The 25,456-nt window shown below is 38.2% G+C and overlaps 1 protein-coding gene across 1 annotated transcript in view; it reads right to left on the bottom strand.

The window, feature by feature from the left end:
- csmd3b (CUB and Sushi multiple domains 3b) overlaps positions 1–25,456 on the bottom strand; it is a gene marked incomplete at both ends in the record, with an annotated part of 310,902 nt that overhangs the window by 45,030 nt on the left and 240,416 nt on the right. The window contains 18 exons of the mRNA XM_079485065.1: positions 3–176; positions 286–480; positions 1,370–1,555; positions 2,961–3,149; positions 6,540–6,686; positions 7,170–7,358; positions 9,427–9,540; positions 10,179–10,259; positions 13,293–13,438; positions 15,981–16,158; positions 16,794–16,982; positions 17,119–17,328; positions 17,430–17,546; positions 20,223–20,292; positions 20,449–20,567; positions 21,720–21,824; positions 22,638–22,734; positions 23,094–23,218. Coding sequence (XP_079341191.1) covers positions 3–176; positions 286–480; positions 1,370–1,555; positions 2,961–3,149; positions 6,540–6,686; positions 7,170–7,358; positions 9,427–9,540; positions 10,179–10,259; positions 13,293–13,438; positions 15,981–16,158; positions 16,794–16,982; positions 17,119–17,328; positions 17,430–17,546; positions 20,223–20,292; positions 20,449–20,567; positions 21,720–21,824; positions 22,638–22,734; positions 23,094–23,218 — 2,631 coding nt within the window. The remainder of the gene's footprint in view (positions 1–2; positions 177–285; positions 481–1,369; positions 1,556–2,960; positions 3,150–6,539; positions 6,687–7,169; positions 7,359–9,426; positions 9,541–10,178; positions 10,260–13,292; positions 13,439–15,980; positions 16,159–16,793; positions 16,983–17,118; positions 17,329–17,429; positions 17,547–20,222; positions 20,293–20,448; positions 20,568–21,719; positions 21,825–22,637; positions 22,735–23,093; positions 23,219–25,456) is intronic.

Here is a 25,456-nt window from a genome sequence, read left to right as displayed (position 1 = left end):
ACCTAAGCAGCGTGTCTCCGTTCCACTCCACAGACCGGAAGACAGACATTCTCTCACAGTGGAACCCACCAGCATATAGCTATTGTCACATGTAAATATGCCTGTAGCCCCAAAGGTGGTCTGACTTCCAATTTTCTTCCCATTGGGAGGCGTGGCCATATCCCCACATGAAATGACTGTGGATAGAGGAGAGAAGATGAAACAAAACGGGACGATTTGGCATGTTAACACATTTGAATTACACAGCCGAGCAGCTGGTGGGGTTGAGTCACACATTTCCCTTACTTTGGCAGTGGGGCCGCTCGTTTTTCCAGCTCCACGCGCCATTGGCTATGCACTGAATGTGGGCGGGCCCGAGGCGGTAATAGCCAGGATCGCAGGTGAAGATGATTTTGGTCCTGTACTCGTAATGGGATCCGTTAACGATCCGCCAGCGTCCATGCTCCAGAGAGAAAGACCCGATACTTGGGCAAACCACAACTGTGGAACCACGCACATGGCGACATATATTTACAACCATGCTGATGGCCAGAAAAACTGTGTCACCTCATTTAACATTCAATTTGCCAGCATAATTAGCACTTAACACAGTTATCTGCGACTGAGCTCCAGACCATAATACATTTAAATGCTGTTTTCACCAACAGAGACATAAGAACTGCAATGCACCAGTAAATAAACATTTTATGAAATATTTGATACACACACTTGTTTAATAGCACTATATAGTCTGACTAAACTTTTTACCAGTTCATCATCGATGCACATCTAAATACATATATGTATTATACATAGGCTATTTTATCATTTATTTTTAACCACAACTTTCTGTATTAATATGCACTGCATTTAATGTATAACTGCTTTGGAATAATGCAAAAATGTGAAAAGTGCTATAAAATTTAAATGTCGCTGTCCTTCTGAAACCTTGAATGTCCAAATTCGCTTTTTTTAGGAAATGAAATAAACACTGTACTTTTTAAATACTGTGTTGTCAAAGCTGACAAAAGCACTTTTTAATACTTTCTATTGTTTAGATATTTCCAAATCCCTGTGACTAACAATGAAAGTCATAAAAAATATGGAGAGACAACGTCTCAAGAGGAACGTCAGCAAGATGAAATATATTAAATCAAATATAATAAAATATTACAAAACATGATCAGGTTTATATTATTATAAAAATCATACAAGTTACTAAGTAGTTCACTAGAGTTTGAAACCGAGCCATTGTTCTGAGACAAAAATATAGTTTTGGGACCGCAGACTAAATTGACTCGTAAATAAATAAAAGCTGAAGCAGAGAGATTGTGCGGGTCATCCTGAAGGGTTGTAATTCAGCATCTCTCTGCTTAGGCAGCCACTGTACCTGAGCAACGAGGGACCTTATTGTGGTTGCTCCAGGTGCCGTCAGGTTGGCACACAGCGCTGGTCAACTCTTTGGATGACAGTCGGTATCCATCGTTGCAGAAGTAGGTCACACGTGTACCCACAGAGAAATCCATGGCAAGCACACCTCCGTTCACGGGAGACTTGGGCACCCCACAGGAGACAGCTAATGGGTGTGAAGATGAGACAGACATATGGGGCGTTAAGTCATCATAACTTTCAAATACAATTGTTATAAATTAATTAAAGACCCTTTACTCGTTGCTTATTGCTGAATTAAAACATTTGGCCATTAGAGCATATAGAAATGGCTTTTCCAATGGCTGGTTTTCAAGGGGTTATTGAAACCACATTTGGGTACTTATAGACATATGCCGTCTCTGTTTAAGGTTAGAACTATTTTTATAATAAAAATGAAAATCCTTTCTGTGGATTCTGTGTAAAAACCTATATGTGCCTATTGAACATTTCATAACCTTAATTTGCATTAATAGGGGGTTTTTCAACTTCAATATTCACATGCAGTACTTTTTCATGAACAATGAACTAGCATTCAAAGTATTCAAAAAGTTTTCCATAGTCCAAATATGTCTGTTGTCAGCATTGCAAACCAACCTATGGAACGTCCCACCTCGCTTCAAGTTTTCCTTCCTTATGCAAGAAACACCGGCACATATTATTTATCAAAGCACAGTACTCTGCAATGACACTAAGTATGAATCATGGCTCTGTGCGGGCCCTCTAGATTTATTGAGGGGCAAACCGCCGCTACATTTGAGAAACAAAGAGGCTCAACAGTGCGTGTGCAGTCAGCAACGCTGAAGCTCAGAACCGAACGGCTGTCATCACACAACCATTAGCAGCGGAAAAATAACCTCCCAGCAATTAAAGAGCATCAGTTATAACACAACTTTTGTGTTATTACTGTATTACACGTATTGCAACCCTTGTTGCTTTACTTCGGGTCTAACACAAAAAAAGTGCCTGGAATGCTTTCAGGTATTTAGAAAGACATTTAATGTCACTTGATATTAGTGATACAGAAGTCTTTGGCCCTTAGAGGATGCAGGGGCCAATTCTGTTACATTAGTGCACTGGGTATGACCCAGCAGCAAAAGTGCGTTGGCTCGTATAAAGTTTAGTCAGGCTCGTCTCTTCAATTGATACGTTTGATTAAGAGAAAAGATGGATGCGTATGAATGGCATATATGGATAGGGAGATTAGTCATTAATGTGACCAATATAACAGATCATGAATATATCAGCGAGACAAGCAATTACCGCATCTCTATCACTGACCGTAAAAGCTTGTTGAAAAAGCCGGAGATCAAGTTTGAGAAAATGACTGATCTTATCTGCAAGTGCTGAATTACTACCTTCTGTGTGTTTCAGTCAGTTATATTACAGGTGAAAAGTAGGCACATTCACATCTAAGAGAAATTTACCAATAAAATGCATATTCAAAATTAACAGATTAAAGGTCATTGAATTTGTTTCACACAATTACGAGACCAGGGACACTGAGAAACACCATCCTAAAAAGGGCTGAAAAATCATTTTCTGCCACTTACCTTGGCAAGCAGGAACTGGGGCATCCCAGGCATAGAAGCCGAATTGGGTTTTCTTGCAAACAGCGGTGCTTTTCCCAATAAGTCGGTACCCGCGGTCACATGCCCAGCGCACCAGGCTGTTTAAGTGTCCTCCAGTTTGGCTGCTTATGGATCCATGAAAAGGAGAATCAGGAGTGCTGCAGTACAAAGCTGTATGGATAGACAGACAGACACCAGACCCCATCAGTTCCTTAATCGCCACCCTGAGCAGAGCACCGTGTCAAAGCAGATTCAAGCACATAGGAGTTAAACAGCCCTAGGAACACTGCAGGAATGTGAAAAGGTTATGTCTACTGAGCAACTGTAATAACAAAGTAAAACTCCTATGTGTCTCAACCAACATTCCTTGGGATAGTGATTATGTTTTCTAGGACAGATTTTTTTTTGGGTGATGAATATTTTAACATGTCTGAAAAGGTCACAGATCTAATTTATTGCTTTTTCACTCACTGAATTTGGCAAATTGGAAGTAAGCAGAAGGTGTGACGGAAATATCATAGAGGATTTTAAGCTGGAAAGTTATAAGATACGGTGCCAGCATGTTCTCCAGAAATTTGCAAAGACTGTAGTAGACAGAACTTTTGCATGTTTGTAAATATGGTACTAAAGGAATGATGGCTGAGTTAAGGTTCAGTCATTTATAAAACGGAGGAACATTTGCCTCAAGAGTTAAACAATTGGAAACTTAAGCCACAATAAAATGTATAAAGTACTGTTTGTTTTTATCTTGTTTTAGAGATTTTAAGACGCAACAAATTTAATGGAAATCAATTTATAAATCAAAGAGGCGTGGCTTAAATATCCTTTTTGGGTAAAATTATTGATTATTTACATTTAGTCATTTAGCAGACGCTTTAATCCAAAGTGGCTTACAAATGAGTTAAATAATAGAAGCATTATTCAAGCATTATTCAAAGAGAAACTTAAAACATATTTGTTATATGGACATATTTATTCATAAAATATGCCCCACTGTAAAAAAAATGCAATTTTTGAATCTAAAAGGCGTCAAACCCTTCTGATTATTATTAGAAAAATCTAACAAAATATAATCAAAATAATATTATGCATATTTAAATTCTTAAATATTTCAGCAAACAACTATAATACTGTTTATAATATATTTTGTATGATATTATATTCATTATTTCAAATACTACACAGGCAAGGCATGCATTTAAACTGCATTCAGTTCATTTGAAATCTCCATATTTTGATGTTTTCATTACAAAAAGGTTCTGCAAATATTGAATCTATCAAAAGTATATAAAAAACTTATGACTAAACCTTTTAACCCCACTGGACCCTCAACCATCTGTAAACATTTGTATGTATTGTGTGCATAGCACTTTATCTTCTATAACCGTATATTTCTGCCAAATGACCAAAAACCTGAATTATTTGAAAAATACAGTATTTTTCCATTTTCTGAAAACGTAGTGGTTTTGCAGGGTTTTTTTACAAATTTGAACAACTTGATGGTGAGTAAATCAAGACAAGTCTTTTTTTGGTGAACTGTTCCTTTCAAAATATGAAAAAGCTATAAACAGAACAAGATTGAAGCTGATTCCCAGAGGAACATCATTTTATAGCATTTAATACAGAGACCTCAAATGACCCACAACATATGGCAAAAGCAATAAGGAATGACTTCAGAGGAAAGTAAGCCAGAGTCTGAACTCCGAACACTATAGAAGATACATATATTTAATTAATCTTTTGTGAAGAAAGATGAAAAATATATATATTTCAATGTTTTCAAATCTGACAGGATCAAACTATGAGAACATTGAATACTTTCTGAGGGCAATGCAAGTCACACACTCTGCTGGAAACCAAACACACATATCAATAACCATGTCAATCAAACTCAGCTTGACAGCGACCAAAAAAACTCAAACAGAAAGAGCCTTTCATAATCGTACGTTTGGTCTTGCCAAGTCTCACAGAAGACAGAGGAATTCAAACTGAAACTCGGCCTTTGAACTGAAACAAAGCGTTAACACGCACAAGTGGAAATTCTCTTATACCTATTGAAATGAACAAGACATTCATCATTGATTTTAAGAAGAAAACTACTGACAGTACGTTAAAGTATTAAAAAAACAATGCGAACATGGGGTGCCAGCTCTCATTTCATCTCAGTTCAAAGGTAGTCTGAAGCACAGCCTAAAATACTTTATTCTACCGGCACCAGTCATAGAGGAGAAAGCTATTTTAGTCTTAAATGGGCAGAGAAGTTTCACTGGAGAAGTTCACTCCAGGCCTGGGTTTAATGTACATTCAGCCAGGATTTGTGTGGGCCAAACAAAATTAATTCTGGGTTTAGGACTTGCGATGGAAAAGTAAAGTTAAGCTCAGCGGTGCTGGTGCCCTCAGGCGATAATGGCCTTTCTGGAAGAACCCGAAGTCTTTTGATGGAAGGACAGTTTATACAATTCGCAGATTGAAACTACGTTTCCAAGCACAGATAGAAAGACACCGACTGAGAGGAAATCTTCTGACACACGGGGTAGCAAATAGAAACTACCAGTCAAATTTTGGCTGCAGTTCCTGAACAGTTCGGTTGAGATTCATAATGTTGGTCTCTTTTGAAAAAAGATATTTAGAAAATGCGGCATAATTGTTATAATATGAAAAGGTGAAGAGCAATGTGCGTTTGAAGTCCCCAGGTGTGTTTGACATCCACAGAGGCGACTGTATTATCACTTAACATTGCACTACTGGGCTAGTGGGTCTCAGCCCCTTCTTGTTGTCAGAATGATTTCCAAGAGTCTGTAAAGAGCACAGCCCCAGCTAGAGAGGTCAGCTGTCAAACATACATAAGCTAGACTCCGAAGTAAGAAAGTGTGTACTTCTCTCTGGGATGTAGAAGACAAAATAATTCCATCAAGCAATGCATGTCTTGTTTAAAGCCAAGTTAAACAGACAAGATATTTACACAGAAATGTAATCTGCACGGAAACATGCACTTACATGCACACGTACACATGAACACGCAATTCTGATAAAATTGTATGGGAAGCTGACGCATGTAAGATGCTCATGGACATCAATACTTGTGTATTTTGAAATAAACTAACAATAAAGATAAATCTCTCTTACGTTCTTTAATATGATAAATATACATATTATATGAACAATATAAAACAATAGTATTTTCAAAATTTTTCCGTGTCAACTTATAAGACACCTTTACGGTTTATTTGTCAACGACCCATATTTAAGATTATCATTACCATAAGTAGAACGTTTTTCATTATTTCAAAACTTTTCATTATTTATATCGTTCGCCAGGTGTCATATTTCTTGTACAAAAATTCCTCTCAAATAATACGAGTTCAAAACCTGCACGTACAATAATCCTAAAACAATTAGCTTAATGAATTTTGTTAAAATAGCTCTAAATGAAGTATACTCTTAACTTTACCAAAGTATTTTAAGTCAACTACCCATACACACACGCTCCCAAAATATTCATGCGGCCTCAAATTGGCAAGCAATAAAGAGATTTAAATGGATACATACTTTGATACTCACCGACATAGCGGATGCGGAACCCCCTCTTATTAGTGCCATGGTCGGCTGACCAGCGCAGGAGAAGCTGATGGCCGGTGGTGGTGATGTTGAAGGGCGTGGGCAGGTCACCGCTCAGGGTAGCCAGTGTCTGACTGTGAATTGTGGGCCCTTCAAACAAAAAAAGAAAGGAGAGGCAAGAGAGGACAATTTGCAGGAGAACTGTTACATCAAATTATACCTGTCAGAAAAGATGAAACTCATAAAAGTAGGTTGGCGCTTTAGGGGAACACAATCTAACGTTGCTCTTGAAATTTCTTTTGGGAAATATCCTGAAAATGGCAAGAGCAGACAAAGCGTTTGTAATAAGAGTGAATGGGCACGACTGGTAGAATATACAGACTTATTAGACCAGTGGTTCAGCTCATGCAGATGAGTCGTGACCCAAAAATGGGAAGTCGGAAGTCTGTTATTATAGTCACGAATAACATGAAAATAATGCTGAATGCACAATAATAGACTGCAAATACGCTGATGTGCTGGTGGTATCATTACAATAGCAAGGCCTATATATTCTAACAACTACTGTAAAACAATATGAATGAAACCTCAAAAACATTAACAATAGCCAAGTTTAAAGGAGAAAACATCTACCATCAAAGACTTCTAGAATGTCGTATTCCTTCTCAGTCTGGTAAAACTCAAAATACAGGGTGATATTGTAACCCTTCTCCACGTTGATGCTCCATGAACACATCTGTAGGTTGGGGTAACTGTCTGGGTACCCCGGACTCAGAATCACACCAGATGAATCAAATCGAACATCATGAGCAGGGCATTGCACTGTGGGAAATAAACAAACAGCACACATTTAACTGTGTATTCCTTTTTAACAAAGCAATTGTCTATACAAACGGCATGGCTCCAAAAAGCATTTGTGCCACAAAATAATTTTCATTGTATTACATCATGAAACAATGCTCTCTCAACAAACTTTACTTCAAGCTTTTTTGCAATTACGGTTTATCATATTTACAGTATTAAAAAGAGCTATTTATATAAAAAGAGCAAAAATGGAAATTCTGTTTTGTCTTAGATGGTTCTGACTCTTGTCGTTTCAAACCTGTATTAACTGTATAACTTCCACAGAACACAGAATAAGATATTTTGAAGAATGTTGGTAACCACTGCTATTGTACGGACACAAATCTAAAGTCAATGGGTATTCACATTCTTCAAAATATCTTCTTTTGTGTTCTGCAGAAGAAAGAAAGTCATACAGGTTTGAAATGACAAGAGGGGGAGTAAATGATCATCTACTATTTCAGATATGTTTTCTTTCTAAACTAAATAATTTGTTGTTTAATATGTGTGGTGTGTAATGGAGGAGAGAGCACTACGATCACGAAGTTCAGCTGTGTTTGTTTGTTCACTGCATTTGGGTGATAAATATTACAATATATAAACGGTGGATATGACGCTGGATTTGCAGTGCGTTTGAAACTGAAATATGGAGCGACGGTCCCAGCGCTAAACGATGCCAAACAGGTCTGTGTTTTGTCTGTAATAGGTTCGCAAGCAGTGGCACAAAAATGGGGTTTGCAGTATATTCAGTAATGAGTTTTATGATTACATTCAGAAGAATCTGAGAAGGTCATTAAAGATGTTAAGTGTTGCAATATCAGACATATAAGCTAGTTTTCCGACTCTTCATGTATCTCAAGACGCGTCTTCCCCGTTCCATGCGAGCTGTTCAGTTTGAAAGTCAGGCCCGCGTTCTTCATATAACGCGAGCAGATGTGTCTTCTGCAAACAGCACGAGCTGCGCCAAAACTGATCTTGCATACCTCTCAGAAAATGTGCAGTTGCGCCACTGTGCGCAGGTGCTTAAGTTCCACCTCCCCGCATTTGGAAATAGTCGTACAGCTGTATCTGTCTTTTATAAATGTGATCAAACTAAAGACTTTACTGACAGGGTACGATATTCTGTAAGTACTCAAGATTAACATGAGATAGTTACGGCCACTTTAAACTATTCTTCTATTTCTCAGGCAGTCTGTTAAGTTACTGTTTAAAAAAACTCACAGCTCTTTGAACTTGAAACCTAACATATTTCTTATACTGTATTTAAAATGCTTTGCTTTATTCGAGTGTTGGGCTAGATTTCTTTCAAACGTATAAATGTCTTTGTATTATACAACAAAATATTAAACCAAAGTAAAAAAAAACAACAACAATTTGTCTGTTGATTCCATATTTCTTCAAAAATGTCAAAGGTGGGAAATAACACTGTTAAAAAAATTAATCTGCAATTTTTCATGCTCGAAATGTCCCATAGTCTGCAAAAAACACTTCATCGGAAGTCACTCCTTTTCTTCCGCTCTGAAACTGTTTTAATGTGCATGACAAATGATTGAGCTACCGTTTCCAGGCACTTTCCTGAATCTAAGCACAGGACAAATTCTAACAAAGTGAGTGCTCTCTCGTGGGAAAGCGGAGAGAAGGATGGAGCCATGAAAGATTAATGGCAGCAGCTGTCTGAGCCACTAAACTCTGCGAGAACCGCATCGCTCATCAACACGCAAACTGAGGGAAGGGACGGTGACAGCCAATGACTGAGTTCTTCATGGCCTATGAGCAATACGGCTTCTGATCACATTTTACCCTCCATTACATATATGATACTTGTCTGAGTGATTTGAGCCCATAGCCTTGCTTTCTCAATATCCTGTGATTTACTTGTGGACGGAGGCTGGTCGTTTCCACGGCTACACTTTTGTACACCTTTAACCTCTTATTCAAGCCTACGCTGTGGAGGGCTGGCGTATAAAAGATGCGTTAGCCACGTAATCCTGGTAAAATGAAAGCTGGTGGGCCTGTGCTGTAAAAAGGGCTTGAAAAGTGTACTCACCTTGGCAGGAAGGTGGATGTCCGTCCATCTGCAGTCTCTCTCCCAACCGGCATGTTATAATCTCACTGCCCACCATGGTAAATCCAGGATGACATCGATAGCGGATAATATCACCTGAGATCGAGAGAGAGAGAAAATGAGTTGCGATGATTAAATGACTGTTTAATTACGTGAGACAGCTAACCCGCATGGCTTTAATGGAAATAGATGGCAGATTCTGTAAGTGAGGGGTGATGAATATATATTTTAAGGGTAAATTTGAAGAGTTGATGATTGAGGTGTAAAACAGCAGCGTATACAGCAGCGTCTAATAAATTGCTTCTATTCTGTTTGCATGACAACACCCCCACAACATCATCCACCCCAGCGCCTGTATCTTAAAATAATCAAGCTTGAGCATCTGAAGATTGTTGAACGCATGATGCGTTGGAGTGTCCAGAGTAACCTTCTTATGCTGTGCCCGTGTCTAGGCAACAGGGAAGGGTGAATCTCTCTCGTTTACAGTACAGCTGGCCTTATTTATCAAGCACCAGTTTAAGGCAACGCCTGTTGTTTTAGAAAGTTACACGGATTATAAGCCCAAAATGAAAGTGTGCGCTTCCTAATGCTTCAGCTTGCGGAGCAATGCCTAAAAGTATCAAAACATTCATTAAACCAGAATAGACATGTTTAGCTATTGAAAACATTACAGATAAATGGTTCCTAGTTAAAAGTGTAAAATCACTTTCACTAAAAATGTACAGTATTCATACCTATCTCTAATTCATTGTCCTCCATCAGGATATCTGCGTTTGGCACCTCTGGTGGAGGCTGGCACACTCGTAGCTGGTAGGCTGCAAAAGAAGATTACAAAGATTTCAGAGATTGAATGTCCTTCATGCATTCTGTGTGTCAGATGCAAAAATTTGACGAGAGTTCACCCCCCCCAAAAAATTCTGTCATCATTTATTTAACCGTTCAGAACCTGTGTATGACTTTTACTGTGTAACACAAAATAACATATTTTGAGAAAGAGTTACAAATGCCCTTCAAATATATATTTTCTGTTCTTCTGGAGAGTGTGTAGACTTTCGAAAGCAATTGAGTTCAAACGTTCCGGGAAAACTTGGTATTTACAGTATTTACTATTACACTACTACTGGATAATAGTATTATTGGTTAAAAGATAAAACTGTTGCCTATACGCTATTAGCCCAGATCACCAAGGGTCCTGCTTCAGAGATCCTGAGCAACCACTGACCCTCTGCGCCCCTTAGCCACATCAGAATAGTTTTAACAATCACTAAAATCTCTGAATTCACAGCAGACATACAGTATGCCCTAACAAGCATGTCACAGTTGGTACAACCGCTAAGAACATAACACAAACAACATACTTACATAATGTGCAAATCACTTAAGAAGAGATAGAATTAACTAAACATTTATCCGGATATGGATTGCAAGAGTAATGCATTTGTTGTGCGAGAATAACAACGCTGCTGCCTATCCCATGCAAATATATAGATAGCTGTGCGCGTTGATGATAATTACAGAGTAGCTTTGCACTGCGAAATTGTCGCATTAATTATTCTGGTGTTAATGAAATCTGGGAAGGCAACAGGACCTCGGAGCTGACGTGCTGATTCGAGGTTTGACATGAAGTAATTGTCGAAAATTCAGGCCGATTAAGATGGATATCAGAAGCCTTTGAGCTCTCAGTCTTAAGGACATCAGAAGCTGATAAATGGAGACAGAAGACATTGGCTTTGTCTTCTCACGTCTAATGGCGAGCCAAGTTTAGCTTTCAGAAGGCATGGTTGAAAAGACACTAATTAACTACTGAAGCTCACTTAGCATGTGGCTCCTCCTCAGCTTGTCTTCTGATGAGATCAGCGTTGTGTTTGGGGAAACTGGAAGAGCAATGAAAGGGGCATCCAGAGAACTGTGGGCAGAAGATCTGATCGAAACCCATGTGACTAAAGTCCTTTAACTTCCGACGAAGAACCATGGCTTTGATAAGGAAAATGTATGCGGTGTATAAAGTCTAATTCACACTGATTCAACAACATTGGTATTTGTTGGATCAGTGTGAAATAGCTTTAAGTCGTAACAGGCTAAGGTTAAACAAAACAGAACAATAAAACAAAAACAAAAAGCTAAACAAAAGACAAAGAAATTACACTACACAGTGTTTATTGTGGCCAGACTTTTGTGTTTGAGACTATATTTAAAATGAACCAAATTTACTAAAAATAATTGCACTGGATGACGAAGATATTTGACATCCCTATTTTAGCGCATTTAGAGGCCGTTTACATTTGACCGGTTTCAACTAAAAACTAAAAACTTTTGGCTGCCACGAAAATGGCATTTTGGGGGACTGAAAATGCAAACATTAGAAAATGGGTCATAAAGTGCAAATTTTTAAAAACTACGGCATTATCGTTTCCATGTAAACTCTGAAGGCATGCGCGAGTATTCCCCAAACAATAATGGTGGCCTCCATGCTTGTATGTTTATGCCGCGTGACATACTAGTAGATTTACTGCACCACTACAAAAACTGTTAAATCTGCCTCTAAATTTATGCAATTATAAACACTTGTTTTCTTCTGTCTAGATTGTTTTTGTTACTTGACTGTGGTTTTCCTTTGATAAATCAAGCACTGGGGAAGCAGAACTAGATAGTGTGTTTCTGAGAGCCATCAGAATGAAACTTCAAAATTACGTTTGTAAAACGGACTGCCTAGTGCTTCTCACTCACAGATGCCTCTTTGATGTCCTTGGTGTCTGGGTGGAATATTGAGTAAAACCCCACTAACAAATCTGAGTGAATTTGAATGTCATGATCTCTGCATTACAGAGCCCATTTCATACTCATAATCATATTCTATAGATTCTTGCCTAAGCTGCTTTGGTCAAATTGGCTTCTAACAACGGAGGATGCAATATCAGAGAGCGGACTAGCAACAGAGCCGTTATATGATTAGATAACGTAATAAATACCAGATGAATATATCCATTTAATGGCTGGAAATTCATTACAAAGCAGTTGGTTGGAAATAAACTTGTCTTTTAGACTCTTTTAGCAAATGGAATCCAAGCTTCACTCATTATGATGGAGCGGGGTATATTGCCAGGGCAAATCTGAATAAATAGATGATTCTTTCTCTTTGACAGGTAAGCACATCGCAGCCTTGAATAACTACGGTACACACAGAAAACCTGCAGTTTAATCCAAAAGGACTGGTAAGGAAACTTAAAATAAGTGGTTTGATGCTTTTGGCTTGACTTACAGTCTGGAACGATAATGTGCCCTCAATGAGTTTAAGAATGGTTAAGATTTGAGTGACAGCTGACACAGGCCGTGGATCAATATGAAAGCCCATAAACACTGCTCAGAGGCCCAACTTACATCGATATAATCAGTGTAAATGCAAGTCACTGAGTGCTTGTGCATCAGAAACTGCATGTGTGGGTCGAGATGTGAACTTAAAAGAAATGACACTATTGACAAAACAGAAGGCAAGCAATTTTCCAACCCTGATCGTTGGCTCAGGGCTTGAAAACCATCTTACACATTTAAGAACTAAGAATAAAATAAACCAATCCTGAGCAGTAGTTTATGTAAAGTGTGGGGTTTACATATACATGAGGATACAAGGTCTAAAGATGAAACATGCACTCGTTTAGAACCCATTAAACAGGGATGGATAAGTGTAATAACATTCAGTTTCCCACAGTCTGTTCAATCTGCTTTAATCACAGTTTGCATTGTAAACAGTCTGCTATAGGTGTGGATATAACCCAATAGTAAGTGGGTAAAAGGTAAGCAGAGACCGCCGGGGCATGAGTGGGCTGCTGAGAGTGCGTGGTGGGTCTTACCATGGTAACTAAGCACAAAGAAGCCACTCCCACTGAAGTCGCTGTGAAACTTGATGAGGATCTGGTTAGACGTGCTGTAGACGGACTCCAAGGCTGTGTTACCACTGAACTGACCGATCTGCGGGGAACTTTGGTCTGGACCATCCCTAAAACATTATAAAATAAAACGTTTTAATTCATAGTCACATGTTGCATTAATTATATGAATGTTGGTAATAAGAGCCATTTATAAAGAAATGGACAAATGCACACATATGTGCACAAACCATTTCAGTGCATAATGCTTCATATTTATGTATTAACTATATGCCATCTTTCTATCAAGATTTGTGATTCGTTTTTAGAGAATTACACCCAAATTATGTTGTCTGAAACCTATCCAATGAAGACTTATACAGTGGTCCCAAAAAATAACTCTGCTATTAGACCCCAGACTAATAAATTCAACATTTTATAGTTTCAAACTAATCTATGCTGTGGCATATCACTTAGGCTTGCTTTTATGAACCACATTCTCTTAAAATTAGACTTTAACTCAGTGGCCCAGCAAAAACAACGGCAATACAATTAAACACAAAGCAAATAAACGATGTGCTTCATAGCAGAAGACTGATCTTCAGTATATTGCTGAACGCTGCTTTTACGAGCAATGCCGTCTAAAATGGGACTTTAAGTGAAGACTGCAATATTTTTCCTATTATTGACTAAAAGGAAAGCGAGTCTCTCCAAAATAGGTAGGCATTTCTCTGTGTCGCGTGGTTTATTAAGTTATCTCTGTCTTCACAACAGGCCAGCCAAGCAAAAAGAGCATCGCGACTTTGTGTTAAAAGTCTTCGTTTTGCACTTGAGCGATAGGGTTGGACTAATGAACCAGAGGACACTGTTTTATCTAGGTCACCTATGATACATGATGTGGTCACTGGGAGCAGCACACTAAGGAATGGATGTAGCTCCCACAGAAAGTGCAAGATTGTACTGTATGTGCACGTGTGTTGAGCATGTTTCGAGACTGAAGCCCAGCAACAAAGAGCTTAAATACTTCAATCTAAATTCAGAGCAAAGAAATAAATGCAGTAATAATATAAGCTCTGTATGTGCTGAAAATACATTATTTAACACTGCATGGAGTGCGGGGTGTGCTGGACCCATTAATAAATAAATGTACCCTCTGGAATTTTTCTTAAACAAGCGGGACCTCTGAAATGAAAAGAGCACAGATGACATACATTTTTGGATTCATCTTGGAATTCACTCAATGCATTATTTGATGTCCCCCGCAACTGGGTGTCAAAACGATGCTGTGGACAATTATTCAAAGCTTCTGCTCTTCCAAACAGCCAACTGGCCTAAATTAACTCTGCAAGGACACGGATCCTGGCTCCCTCCTGCCGTCTGCAGTGCTTTAGATTATCCGCAGTAAGATATACATCAGCAGCTTCAAAAGTGCTACAGAAATATCTTCGCTCTAACACTAATCCCTGGGAGATTCATTTAGGGACTTTTTCCTCAAAGAACTTCAAGTATACAATCCAAATTGTTGTTTGACTATTCCGTGCTAATGTAATTATATACTGTAGGTGCTACTAAACCGCAGAGGAATTTGACTTGTTTGAAGACACATCTAAAGTCGAACATGCGCATCTAAGACACCAAAGAAAATATGCATAATTTCCATTAGGAGAAAACCAGTGTCCGTAGAAAGCAAATAAAGTAAAGTATAGCCAATTAGCAAAACCTTTTTTGAAATGTTGGCAAAAGACAAAACTCAGAAGGGAAATTAACACAGAAAACCTCTGTGGGGAAGGTATACAACTAATACAAAATCAGTATTAGGAACTAAAAGTATTCATGTATAATTTATGTTATGATGTTCTTTGTTGTGATCCATCTTATGGCTTGACTACACTACAAGACTTTTAAAATCTGAACAGAAAACTAGACATCCAAAACTAGACAAGTCCAGAGCAAAATCTGAGCAAAAGTCGTGTAGTGTATTATAGCCTTTAGATGTCTTGAAGTATATCTGAATATATAATATACAGCTGTGGGAAAAACATAAGAAACCATTTAGAATTGTAATTTAATAAGCATTTCTAGATGTATTGTGGCCATTCAAGTGGATTGTCTGTTGAATTTCAACAAAATTAAATCCAACGTCATCCAACTGCCACGTGAAGACTGACAGCATGACAATACACATGTAAACCGCAATAAAACAGTTACCATCTAAAAAATTTTAACCTTTCCTAAATAAATATACAAATATATTTGTTGTATTTTTTTAAAGTGAACACAAACTTATTTTCTTTACAATATTTGAGGTCTGAAAAAATACAGAGCATCTTTTCTGTTATTTTGACCTGTTTCTCCTGCATTCATTTTCTGCAAATAAATGCAAATAGAAACAATATTTGTATTTGAAATTTGGGAGAATATTGTTAGTAGTTTGCAGAATTAAACAAAAAATTATAATTTTACCTTAAAGCACACCTATGAATAGTACGTTCAGAAAAACTGAAAATATTTTGAATAGGTCTATTCATTTTTCTGTGACTGTACTGTATATATAGGCCTACCTAAATATAATTATTACTAAATAGAAAACGTGCTTAAAAACTTTTACGTCTGCTTAAAAAGCCCTAAAACATTAAAATTGAAGTTCATCATGACACAATCACAACCATTTACCAAACAGTAATGTAGTCATAGATGGGTTCTGTGCTGAGGACAGTGAAGTTGATGTAGATGCCATTTCCAGGGGGCACCCTCACGCTCCACACACAATCCTGGAAGTTGGGGTACTCAGCTGGGTGACCAGGGGAAAAGATGGTGCCATTCATCGAAGTGATGTTTCCACCACACAGAGCTTTAGAAGAAAGATAAATAAAAAAACACCGGCCGTTGATGTGGATACTATTATAATAAAGTCATTATTATTATAGTCAATTTTATAGTCATCAATCCTGGTGTGAAACAGGCCTTTAGCTATGAAGTGAATTAAATTTCTAAAATGTAGCATGTCTTGGTAACAAATCTATCACTAGACATTTTTGCTCGAAAACTTAAATAAAAATGTGTTAGTGACATCACTAACAAGAAATATTTCTTTATTGAACTATTGTCTGTACTCCATCCACACCACTGGGCATTATCTCTTAAATGGAGTCTCTCAGCTGTGATGGTTCTAGTATGATTCAGTGTGTTCTGGGAAATTATGTTGACCACGGGGCCATTGAGAATATGCTTTCTCCATAAAGATGCGTGGCACTGTTTAACATTGTTGTAATATTGTTGAAATAAAGCAATAAATCTCACTCGCTGGCATATCTCTAACATCAGCGTATAATGTCATCAGCTGTAAGCAACTGCTGACACTTTTATAATAACTTAAAATGAGCAGTCGCACGCATGAAAAACTAGGGTCATTTAATTTTATTACCGCATTAAGACAGTATATATAGAAACCTCAACCGGCTTCAAATTGTATGCCGATGAAGCTACCTTCGCAGCGTGGTATAGGATTGTTCCAGTTCCGACTGATGCCGTGGAGGCAGGTCAGAGAGGTCTCTCCGATGAGCGAATAACCAGGTAGACATTCGAAAGACACTGTCATGCCCACGCTAAAGTCGCTGCCTATCACAATCCCATTCCTGAAAGGTCGGGGGTCAGGACAGCTCTGAAGCTGATAGGCTGGGGACAAATAAAAAAATGTATATATATAGGCCTATATATAAATAAATAAAATATATATAAAATTTTACTTAAATCTAATGTATTATTTGTTAATTATTTATTACCGGAAAACTTCTTTATTTAAATTCCTCACCTTGGTATGTAATGTGAAATCCAGGTTTATTCTGCGAATAATCACTGTGGAAGAAGAAACTGGTTTCATGCGTGGTGCTGAACAGCGACTCGGGAACCTGCGGCCCACTGAACCGGTCAATCACCGTACCAGTCTCAGACGGCCCACTTCGGACCTCCAGGTAGTCGTGGATTGCCTCAGTGGAGAAGTTCATGAACTGCACGTGGATTCCTTAGACAACATTTCAACAATGATTACTGAAAGTGGTTAAAGACTGTCAGTGTCCCACAGCAGTTGGCTTATTTCAGTGCTGTTTAATGACATTCATGTACCAAAGCCAGTAGGAAGCGTCACTATCCAGGTGCAGTCCAGACCACTGGGGTAGTTGCCAGGGAAACCAGGGCTCAGAATCACTCCGCTAACATCCTTCAAGGCCCCACCACAATGGGCTGTAAATATCCAGATAAAGATTAGTTTTACTTACCCACATAGTGTTGTGTAACCAGGTTATTTCTAAAGTTTTTAATACAGTCTGAGAAACCAAAGACTCTTAGTTTGTATAATTTGAGGAATCTAGCACAATAAAGCAACATCTGAGACAAAAAACATTAGAGATATTTATTTTTGGATACATTTTTGCTAGGGATGTCAAACGATTAATCACGATTAATCGCATCCAGAATAAAAGTGTTTAATTCAATTCAATTCAATTTTATTTATATAGCGCCTTTCACAATTTGCATTGTTCCAAAGCAGCTTTACAGGGGAAAAACGAAAAACCCAAGAAAGGGTAAAACACACTACATGGTGTTTTATATAATAAATCCAATTATTCTAGTAAAATAATATCTAATGTCAGCATCTCCTGGTGGTTTATTTAGCATATTTGCATTAAGTGAATGCTTGGCTGAAAAGATGCGTTTTTAATCTAGATTTAAATTGGGCGAGTGTGTCTGATCCTCGAATAATATCAGGGAGGCTGTTCCAGAGTTTAGGTGCTACATATGAGAAAGCTCGACCCCTTTTGTTGGATTTAGTTATTCTAGGTATTATCAAAAGTCCTGCGTTTTGAGATCTTAGAGAGCGTGATGGGTTGTAGTATGATAGAAGCTCTGTTAGGTAGGTAGGGGCTAAACCCTTTAAGGCTTTATAAGTGATTAAAAGAACTTTAAAGTCAATATGATACTTAATGGGTAGCCAGTGAAGGGTTGATAAAATTGGGGTTATGTGATCATATTTACATAATATATGTCTGTGTACTTAGCATTTAAATTTTGTATTTCTAAAACATACACAGGAAATATGTAGATGTACATGTATTTATTTACATGTACCAATAATTTAGATTATATCTAATCTTTATACATTTTTACATGATATATTTTTCTTAAATATACACATGCAAATATATGCATATGTTTTAATTAATACAAAATCAATATGCACAGTACACAGACATATATTATGTAAACACAAGCTTTTATTCTGGATGCGATTAATCGTTTGACAGCCCTACATTTTGCATTAGGTTCATATGATGGGAATCGCCTTGCTAAATTATTGTATAAGATACAGGACCAGTTCAAAAGCATTTTGCTGTAGGATAGACTGGATCATGTTGATGCATACATTAGTAATGTAGGGTTTTAAACTACATTCAAAAGTAGGGAAAAGGGGATTGGGCAGGTCAAGGGACGGCCAACTCAAACCTGAGCCAAGGCAATATAGAAGATAAACAGGAAGACTTGCAATCAGTGACATATTGATCTCAGGAAACCTGGTCTCGCAGAAAAGCCTGCCGGCTACACAGGACGTTTCAGAAATGGAAGGGATTGACGCAGTGAAGTGAGAGACGTCTAGCACATCATCTCGGCCATCCTTAAATAGAAATGAATGTCTATATTTGTCATTACCTCTCACGAGCCATTGTATCTCAGCGAGGAATACTCGGCAAAAGACTGTATACTGTACAAAGAAGCAACCTTTTTCCCCCACACAACTGTTTGACATTATTTGTTGTATACAGCTTGTTCATGTTAATGCTATGATTTTGTGGGTGATCTGCAAACATCTTTAAATGTCACAATAAAGACTGCACTGCACCATATGCTAATAAATCTCTCATTGAAATAAACCTACTTCTAATTTTCAGACCTCACAGGAGTAACAAAGTGTATGAAGACCTTTTTAATGTTAAAGGTGAAGATTGTAATATTTCCAAAATTAAAGTGCTTTCCCTTACCTTATTATGGTGAGATTACTTCAAGGGATTCATGTGATAGATTTTTTAAAGAACAGTGTAAACACCGAAGAACTTCCAGACAACCAAATGTGTGATTGTATGGAAGAACCGCCTGTTTTATTATATTTCCACTTTTGTTTGGTGCTACTTGAAAAAAACACCCCTTACAATAATGTTTTTTAGAATACACTTTACACTTGCCTAAAATGCAGCAAAGGAGGAAAGTGATGTACTCGAGCTTAGTGTTACCTTTCTTATCTGAGCCGGGCAAAAAGCATCCTTAAACAAATGTTTAAAAACTCGTAGGTTTGGGAGCTTTTGCATTTAGAATGTGCTAAATAAATTGAGCTGGGGAGTTTAGCTCGGGTAAGGCTGAAACTGGAAACAGATCCAAATAAAATAATTAAGAATCCAGGGTCTTTCTTTAAAAGTAACCTCAATGAAGACTGTATTATCCATCACAATAATGTATCACGTAATCATAATTCAGGTTCTGAATTAAATAAAAGCTGCCGGGACCAGGCAAGCTTAATGAAGAGACAAATGAATCAAACATCAACGTAACCTACTGTGGCATCTCTTATTCAATTACAGATTAAAAGGAAAACACATCAAACTAATAAGTGTGTCTACATGCAAAATGTTATGCTAACTATGTTGAAGTATGTGTAAATGCTTTTAAACTGTTTTCTTATAGTTGCCGATATTATTTCATTTTGCATGTAAACTCGTTTACTCTATAACTCGGACACCACATGTTTAGTCAAATCAACTTATGGTACACTGAAGCTTTTAGATACCAGAACACGTAAACACACTTAATGTTTAATTGTTTCTGGGGTACAAAAAAAACTTTTCCAAGATCCATTTTATAAAATCATACCAAGGCAAAGCGGCACAGGGTAGTTCCACCTTCTCACCGGTCCAGGCATGCAAGTGATATGAGCATTTCCCTAGATGAAAACAAAACAGATCAACACCTCCAAATCATAAAGCACTGTGGCCAGATAAAACTGCAAAAATCTGCAAGGCGGCGCTCATGCCTGTTATGGTAGTCAAACGGGGTCATGTCATGCACCGGTCAGATTCACAACATGCATCGGCCTCACCTGTAAGGAATATCCTTGCTCACACTGGAACATGACAACATCTCCGATCACGTATCGATCCCCCACTTTAATTCCGTAAGTGGGCGTTTGAGGCTCTGGACATGTATCCAGGCCAATAGCTGTTGACACATAATGATAATATATTTCATACTGTAATAGCTATAGGATAGCAGCTATAGAATAAGAGCTAATGTATGTGTGTTGTGGAACTCTGACACGACCAAATTTTCAATTCAGCTTAGCGGTGAGAATCTGGTATGGAAAAACATTTGGTTCGAGAGGCTGTTTTCTGGCTTATTATGTTATGGATGTAAATGTGGACACCTGGCTCTATTTTGTGTCTGACAGGTGTCTGACTCAGCAACTGCAGCCAGACACATAACTTGGCTGAATTCTGGTTTGATATTAAGCCGGTTGGCAAAGACTTCCTTTTGTTCCATTTAAATTTGTTCCTTTGATGACTTGCCATAAAGGGAAGATGGAACATATCTGGGCTGGGTTCATGTTATCGGATACAATAAGAGCAGATGATACATTGATCCCTCAGGGGGTTTAATACGTGACAGTTAAATCATGACACAGCAGCTGATGTTATTTGTGTGAATGTAGAGAGATTCATGTCTGTCTGTTTATCCATCCATCCATCCATCCATCCAACCAGTGTTGAGTGTTACTAGTTACTTAGTAATTAGTTACTGCAATTTAATTACTTTTCCTTAAAAAAATAAGGGAAGGGATTACTCTTATTTTTTCTGTAATTTAATTACAGTTACTTCAAATGTAATTGAACTAAATACTGTGTAATGCATATAAGGTTGGGCATCGTTTCAAATTGATCGATTCAGATTCCTAACGACAAAACAGGTAGGATGATTTTACAATGCAAAAATACCTTGTCAGAAAGTCCTACCAGCTTAAATAATACATGTAGGATACATTTTTTAAGTGTAATACCCTATCAAATTGTTCTACCAGTATTAAATAAATATGTAGAATGATTAAACAACGGAAATACACTACAAGAGGTTTTTGTTGTGCAAAAAAAGACGTAACATTGATGTGCCCATGGCTCCGGCATTGTCCCCGCACTACAGTCCATCTACCTGCCTGTCCATCTACGAATCTTGACATGTTTAGCATTTATAATCCATCTACAATTCCTCTCAAATCAAAGTATTGCAATGCAGTCCAGTCATGCTTTCATGAATGCAGTTCCTCATCTGGGAGGAATCGATAGCATAATCTTGTTGGACTCCACTGCAGTGCTGTACCTGTGTATTCCAGATGAAAGCCTGCAGCGGACACACTGATGTCTGACACGAAGTTCAGGTAGAGGTTGTTGGACGTGCTGTTCAGCAGCTGAGGAATGGTGGTCCCTGATAAAAGAGAAACTGCGTTAGGCATGCACCGGATTGCACGCACAGATTATGCATTTTTTTATTATTTATATATGCTCAGTCAACATTACATCAGCTGTGGCTAAAAAAGGAATTGCAAAGCAAATTTATTTACTAAATTTAGATTATACTGAAGAATGTCTGAACATAGGAAAACATCTTTGGTATCAATTTACAACAAATTTGTTAACATTAGTTATTGCATTAGTTTTGATAATGTTAATTGTTGATCTATTACAGAACAATTTAGATCTCTCCTCCTTAACAGTCCTGGTTTAACATGTCAGATTGGTGAGACCCCAAATGTGTGCTCTGCAGTGGCGGTCTCTAAGATGCATGTTTGAGAAACACCTTACCACCTTATCCCTTTTCAACAAAAAGGCCAACAAGCAATAAATGCCCAGTGATGACAAGCTCTTAGCATTAGTGTACTTCATTTGGCCGCTCTGTTTATAAACAAATAAACTGCTGAGCGATGTGGTGCCCATTAGACGTGCTGCCAGACACAGTCATTAATTAGCTAGCCAAAACCGGCATGATGCACATCCTCTGGTCCTTCCTGGCTCCAGATATTAAAAACCGTTTTACTTTTTGCAGGCTTTGACTCGATTAAGGATATCATGTTCTGCTGAGGAATTTTCGATGCTTTCATTTGATTAATTTCTTGTAAGGAAGCAAGGGTTGTTGTGTTTTACATCTTATGTAATATGTCTGCTAACATTGGATAAGGCTTGTTCCATGTGTGCATAATGAAATCATTTAATGCCTTGATGCAAGAATAAAATCTCTTACCTGAATAACTGCCCAGTCTGGGTGCATTGTTGTCTGCACCGTCATAGAAGTCCAAGGAGTCCCAGTTGTGTTCTGTGGCGAAGCTCACAACTTGTATCTGATTTACAAAGAAGAAAACAAATAATTAAAGAAGCGATAGAACAAAAGAACAAAGACACTGTGTGCCAATTTATTGAGCACCATCTCATCACAAGGCACGCAGAATTCCCTCAGGGAATTCAACAAACCGCTATACTAACAAAGCACCACATTACTGCATTAAGAGAAACAAAGGCAAGGTGAAGATACAGACAGGCATTTGAGTTTGTCGATCTCCACGTCTTATAATTTCTAAATTAAACATTGCCTCGTGCATAATTTATTGGTCATTAGAAATTCCCTTTAATGTAGTTTCAACATTTCCATCACTGATGCGTCTTCTCTGAAACGGGACTTCAAACAGGCTCCTCTACTCACTTGGATCCCAGCTCCCTCGGGGACCGACACCTTCCACACACAGTTGAGGTTGTTGTCATAGGGTTCCGGGTAACCGGGGGACAAAATAGACCCCTTGCGCAACGTCAACACCCCTCCGCAAGGCACTGTCAAATCCAAAGACAGGAGAGTGTTGTAGTATGTAAGCATTACCTTTCAGTGGAGGGTAAATCCAAGACACCCACCCGAAAGCTTTATCACGCCCCGTACAAAAGCAAAGTCTGATGAATAATCAAATCTAGTCTGGCTTTGTGATTACTCACGAGTTGGCCTTGATGCTTTTTACTTTAATTATGGCATTTTTTTATTCAGATACTGAGTAGGTATAACCTTGTTCTGGCACAGCTGGAACAGAGTTTCCACGTAGTCAAAATGCTAAACAGCTATTAAAATGAAAAAATGTGTGCTTTAGTACAGCACTGACACCGGTATTGAAAAATGGAAAAGATGCATGAATACAGCCTCACAAAATTAAGAGACCATTTAAAGTTATTTTCAGTTTTTCTGAATAAGTTTTTGTTTAGGTAAAATTATCATTTTTGTTTCATTCTGTGAAGTACTAACACAATTTCTTGCAAATTTCAAATAAAAAAATGGCTTCTATTTGCATTTATTTCAAATATTGCAATTACAATAGTAATATATGTACATGTATTTAGCATGTAGTCTTGTCATGCTGTCAGTCTTTCCCATTGCTGTTGCATGACTACTGAGGATGGTTAAAGTTCAACAGACACTGGACTGGAATAACCACAACACATCTACAAAATAGTAATTAAATTACAATTTGCAATTGTCTCCTTATTTTTTCTGAGGCTGTAAACGATTTACTTATAGTATAATACAAACGTTATACGACATATGTAGTGGTAGAAATGACTGAGATTCACCATAGGACCTCTAGTTGGGGATCTTTTGTATTTTTTACCCATAAATGAAAAAATGGCACTTTATGTGTGAAATATGCATAGTGTTCAGAGTCCATTTCATAGAGTTAAGATGGAAATCTACATTTTGAGGTGGAACTCCGCCCCCTTCACTCTTTGGACTCCACCCTACTGCAATCCCCCCCAAGTATCCATAATTTCCTGACCTTTGCCTATGCATATGAAGCCTTAATTTTATGACAGCATTTTAGTCAATAATAAATTCTGTGAACCCAAGTATACAAGTAATCCGTTCTCCTAGACGAACAGTAATATTTCAATGATAGAAGCATGTTCCAAACAAAAAAAAGTCAAAAATCCTTCAACATAATCAATGCCAATAAACGTCTAGTTACAAAGAAAACATTCTGACAAACTGCCCTTGGTAGCACACCTTACTGAAGTCAAATAAAATTCCTTGCCAGTGCACTAACTGAACTATATGCGAGCTGAGGCAGATGCCTAGTCACTGTCTTTCATCTTCTCACCTTTTCATTTTCGCTGCACTCTTTAAGAACAATACAGCATAGAAACGTCAGAAAGGAATGAGCAACATTTTGCTCGGGGAGCAACCTGGTTAAGCAATTTTCTCCTTTTTTGCTAAAGACCTGCCAACTATTGTCTAGCGCAGCACCAGAGGCCACAGACTGGATCTGTCAATAAACAAAAGCACAGGCTGCTATCAGACTCTGGCAGGGCAGACTGTCTTTGTTATCCTATGCCTTAGGTAAGATACTATCTATCAAGGACAAGGGGATAATCTAGAGGTCAATGCCAATCACTTTGTTAAACAGCTACGAACAGGAAGGGACATACTGATTTATGTCTCACATTGGGGGGAGAAACCAGAGGAGGGGGCAAAGAGAGCGAGAAATTGAGAAAGAGAGATCAAGATGGCAGGATATGGAACAGGTCTCCATATATCTGTGTCAGATGCTTAAATTATTAACCAAATTCACTTCCCTGCAATTTTGAGGTCATTAATTTTTAACCACTGATATATAGAATGCAGTGTGTGCCTAGGTAATCATTGGATAGATCACCCATTTTGTTGTCACGATCCTGTCCTTCCTGTCCAGAGTTCTGGAGCCTTGTTAACAGGGTCGTGAGAGTCCCATGTCTTGTGTGTATGTTACGTCTCCTACTGTCTCGTGCCTTGGCCCCTCCCTCACGATCCCGGTAATCTCCCCATCAGTGTTTCATTCCTGTCACCTGCCCGTCACGCTCCTTTTGTAATCATCCCTCGTTAGTGTTCCGCTTTATTAAGCTCCAGTTCCCTCTGGTTCGTTTTGACGTATTCCCTGTTTCGTGTCTGCCTTGTTCCTGTTTCGAGCGTTAGCCCGTTCAGAAGCCTGTTTTGTGTGCCCACCCTCCGCGGGTAGTTTTTGTTTGCCTAGTCGAGCTGTCCTTAGTTATTGG

The sequence above is a fragment of the Barbatula barbatula genome (genome assembly GCF_947034865.1).
Source record: "Barbatula barbatula genome assembly, chromosome: 21".
NCBI classification, from domain to species: Eukaryota; Metazoa; Chordata; class Actinopteri; order Cypriniformes; family Nemacheilidae; genus Barbatula; species Barbatula barbatula.
The sequence above is the reverse complement of the archived record's forward strand: the minus strand, read 5'-3'. Positions and strand labels throughout refer to the sequence as shown.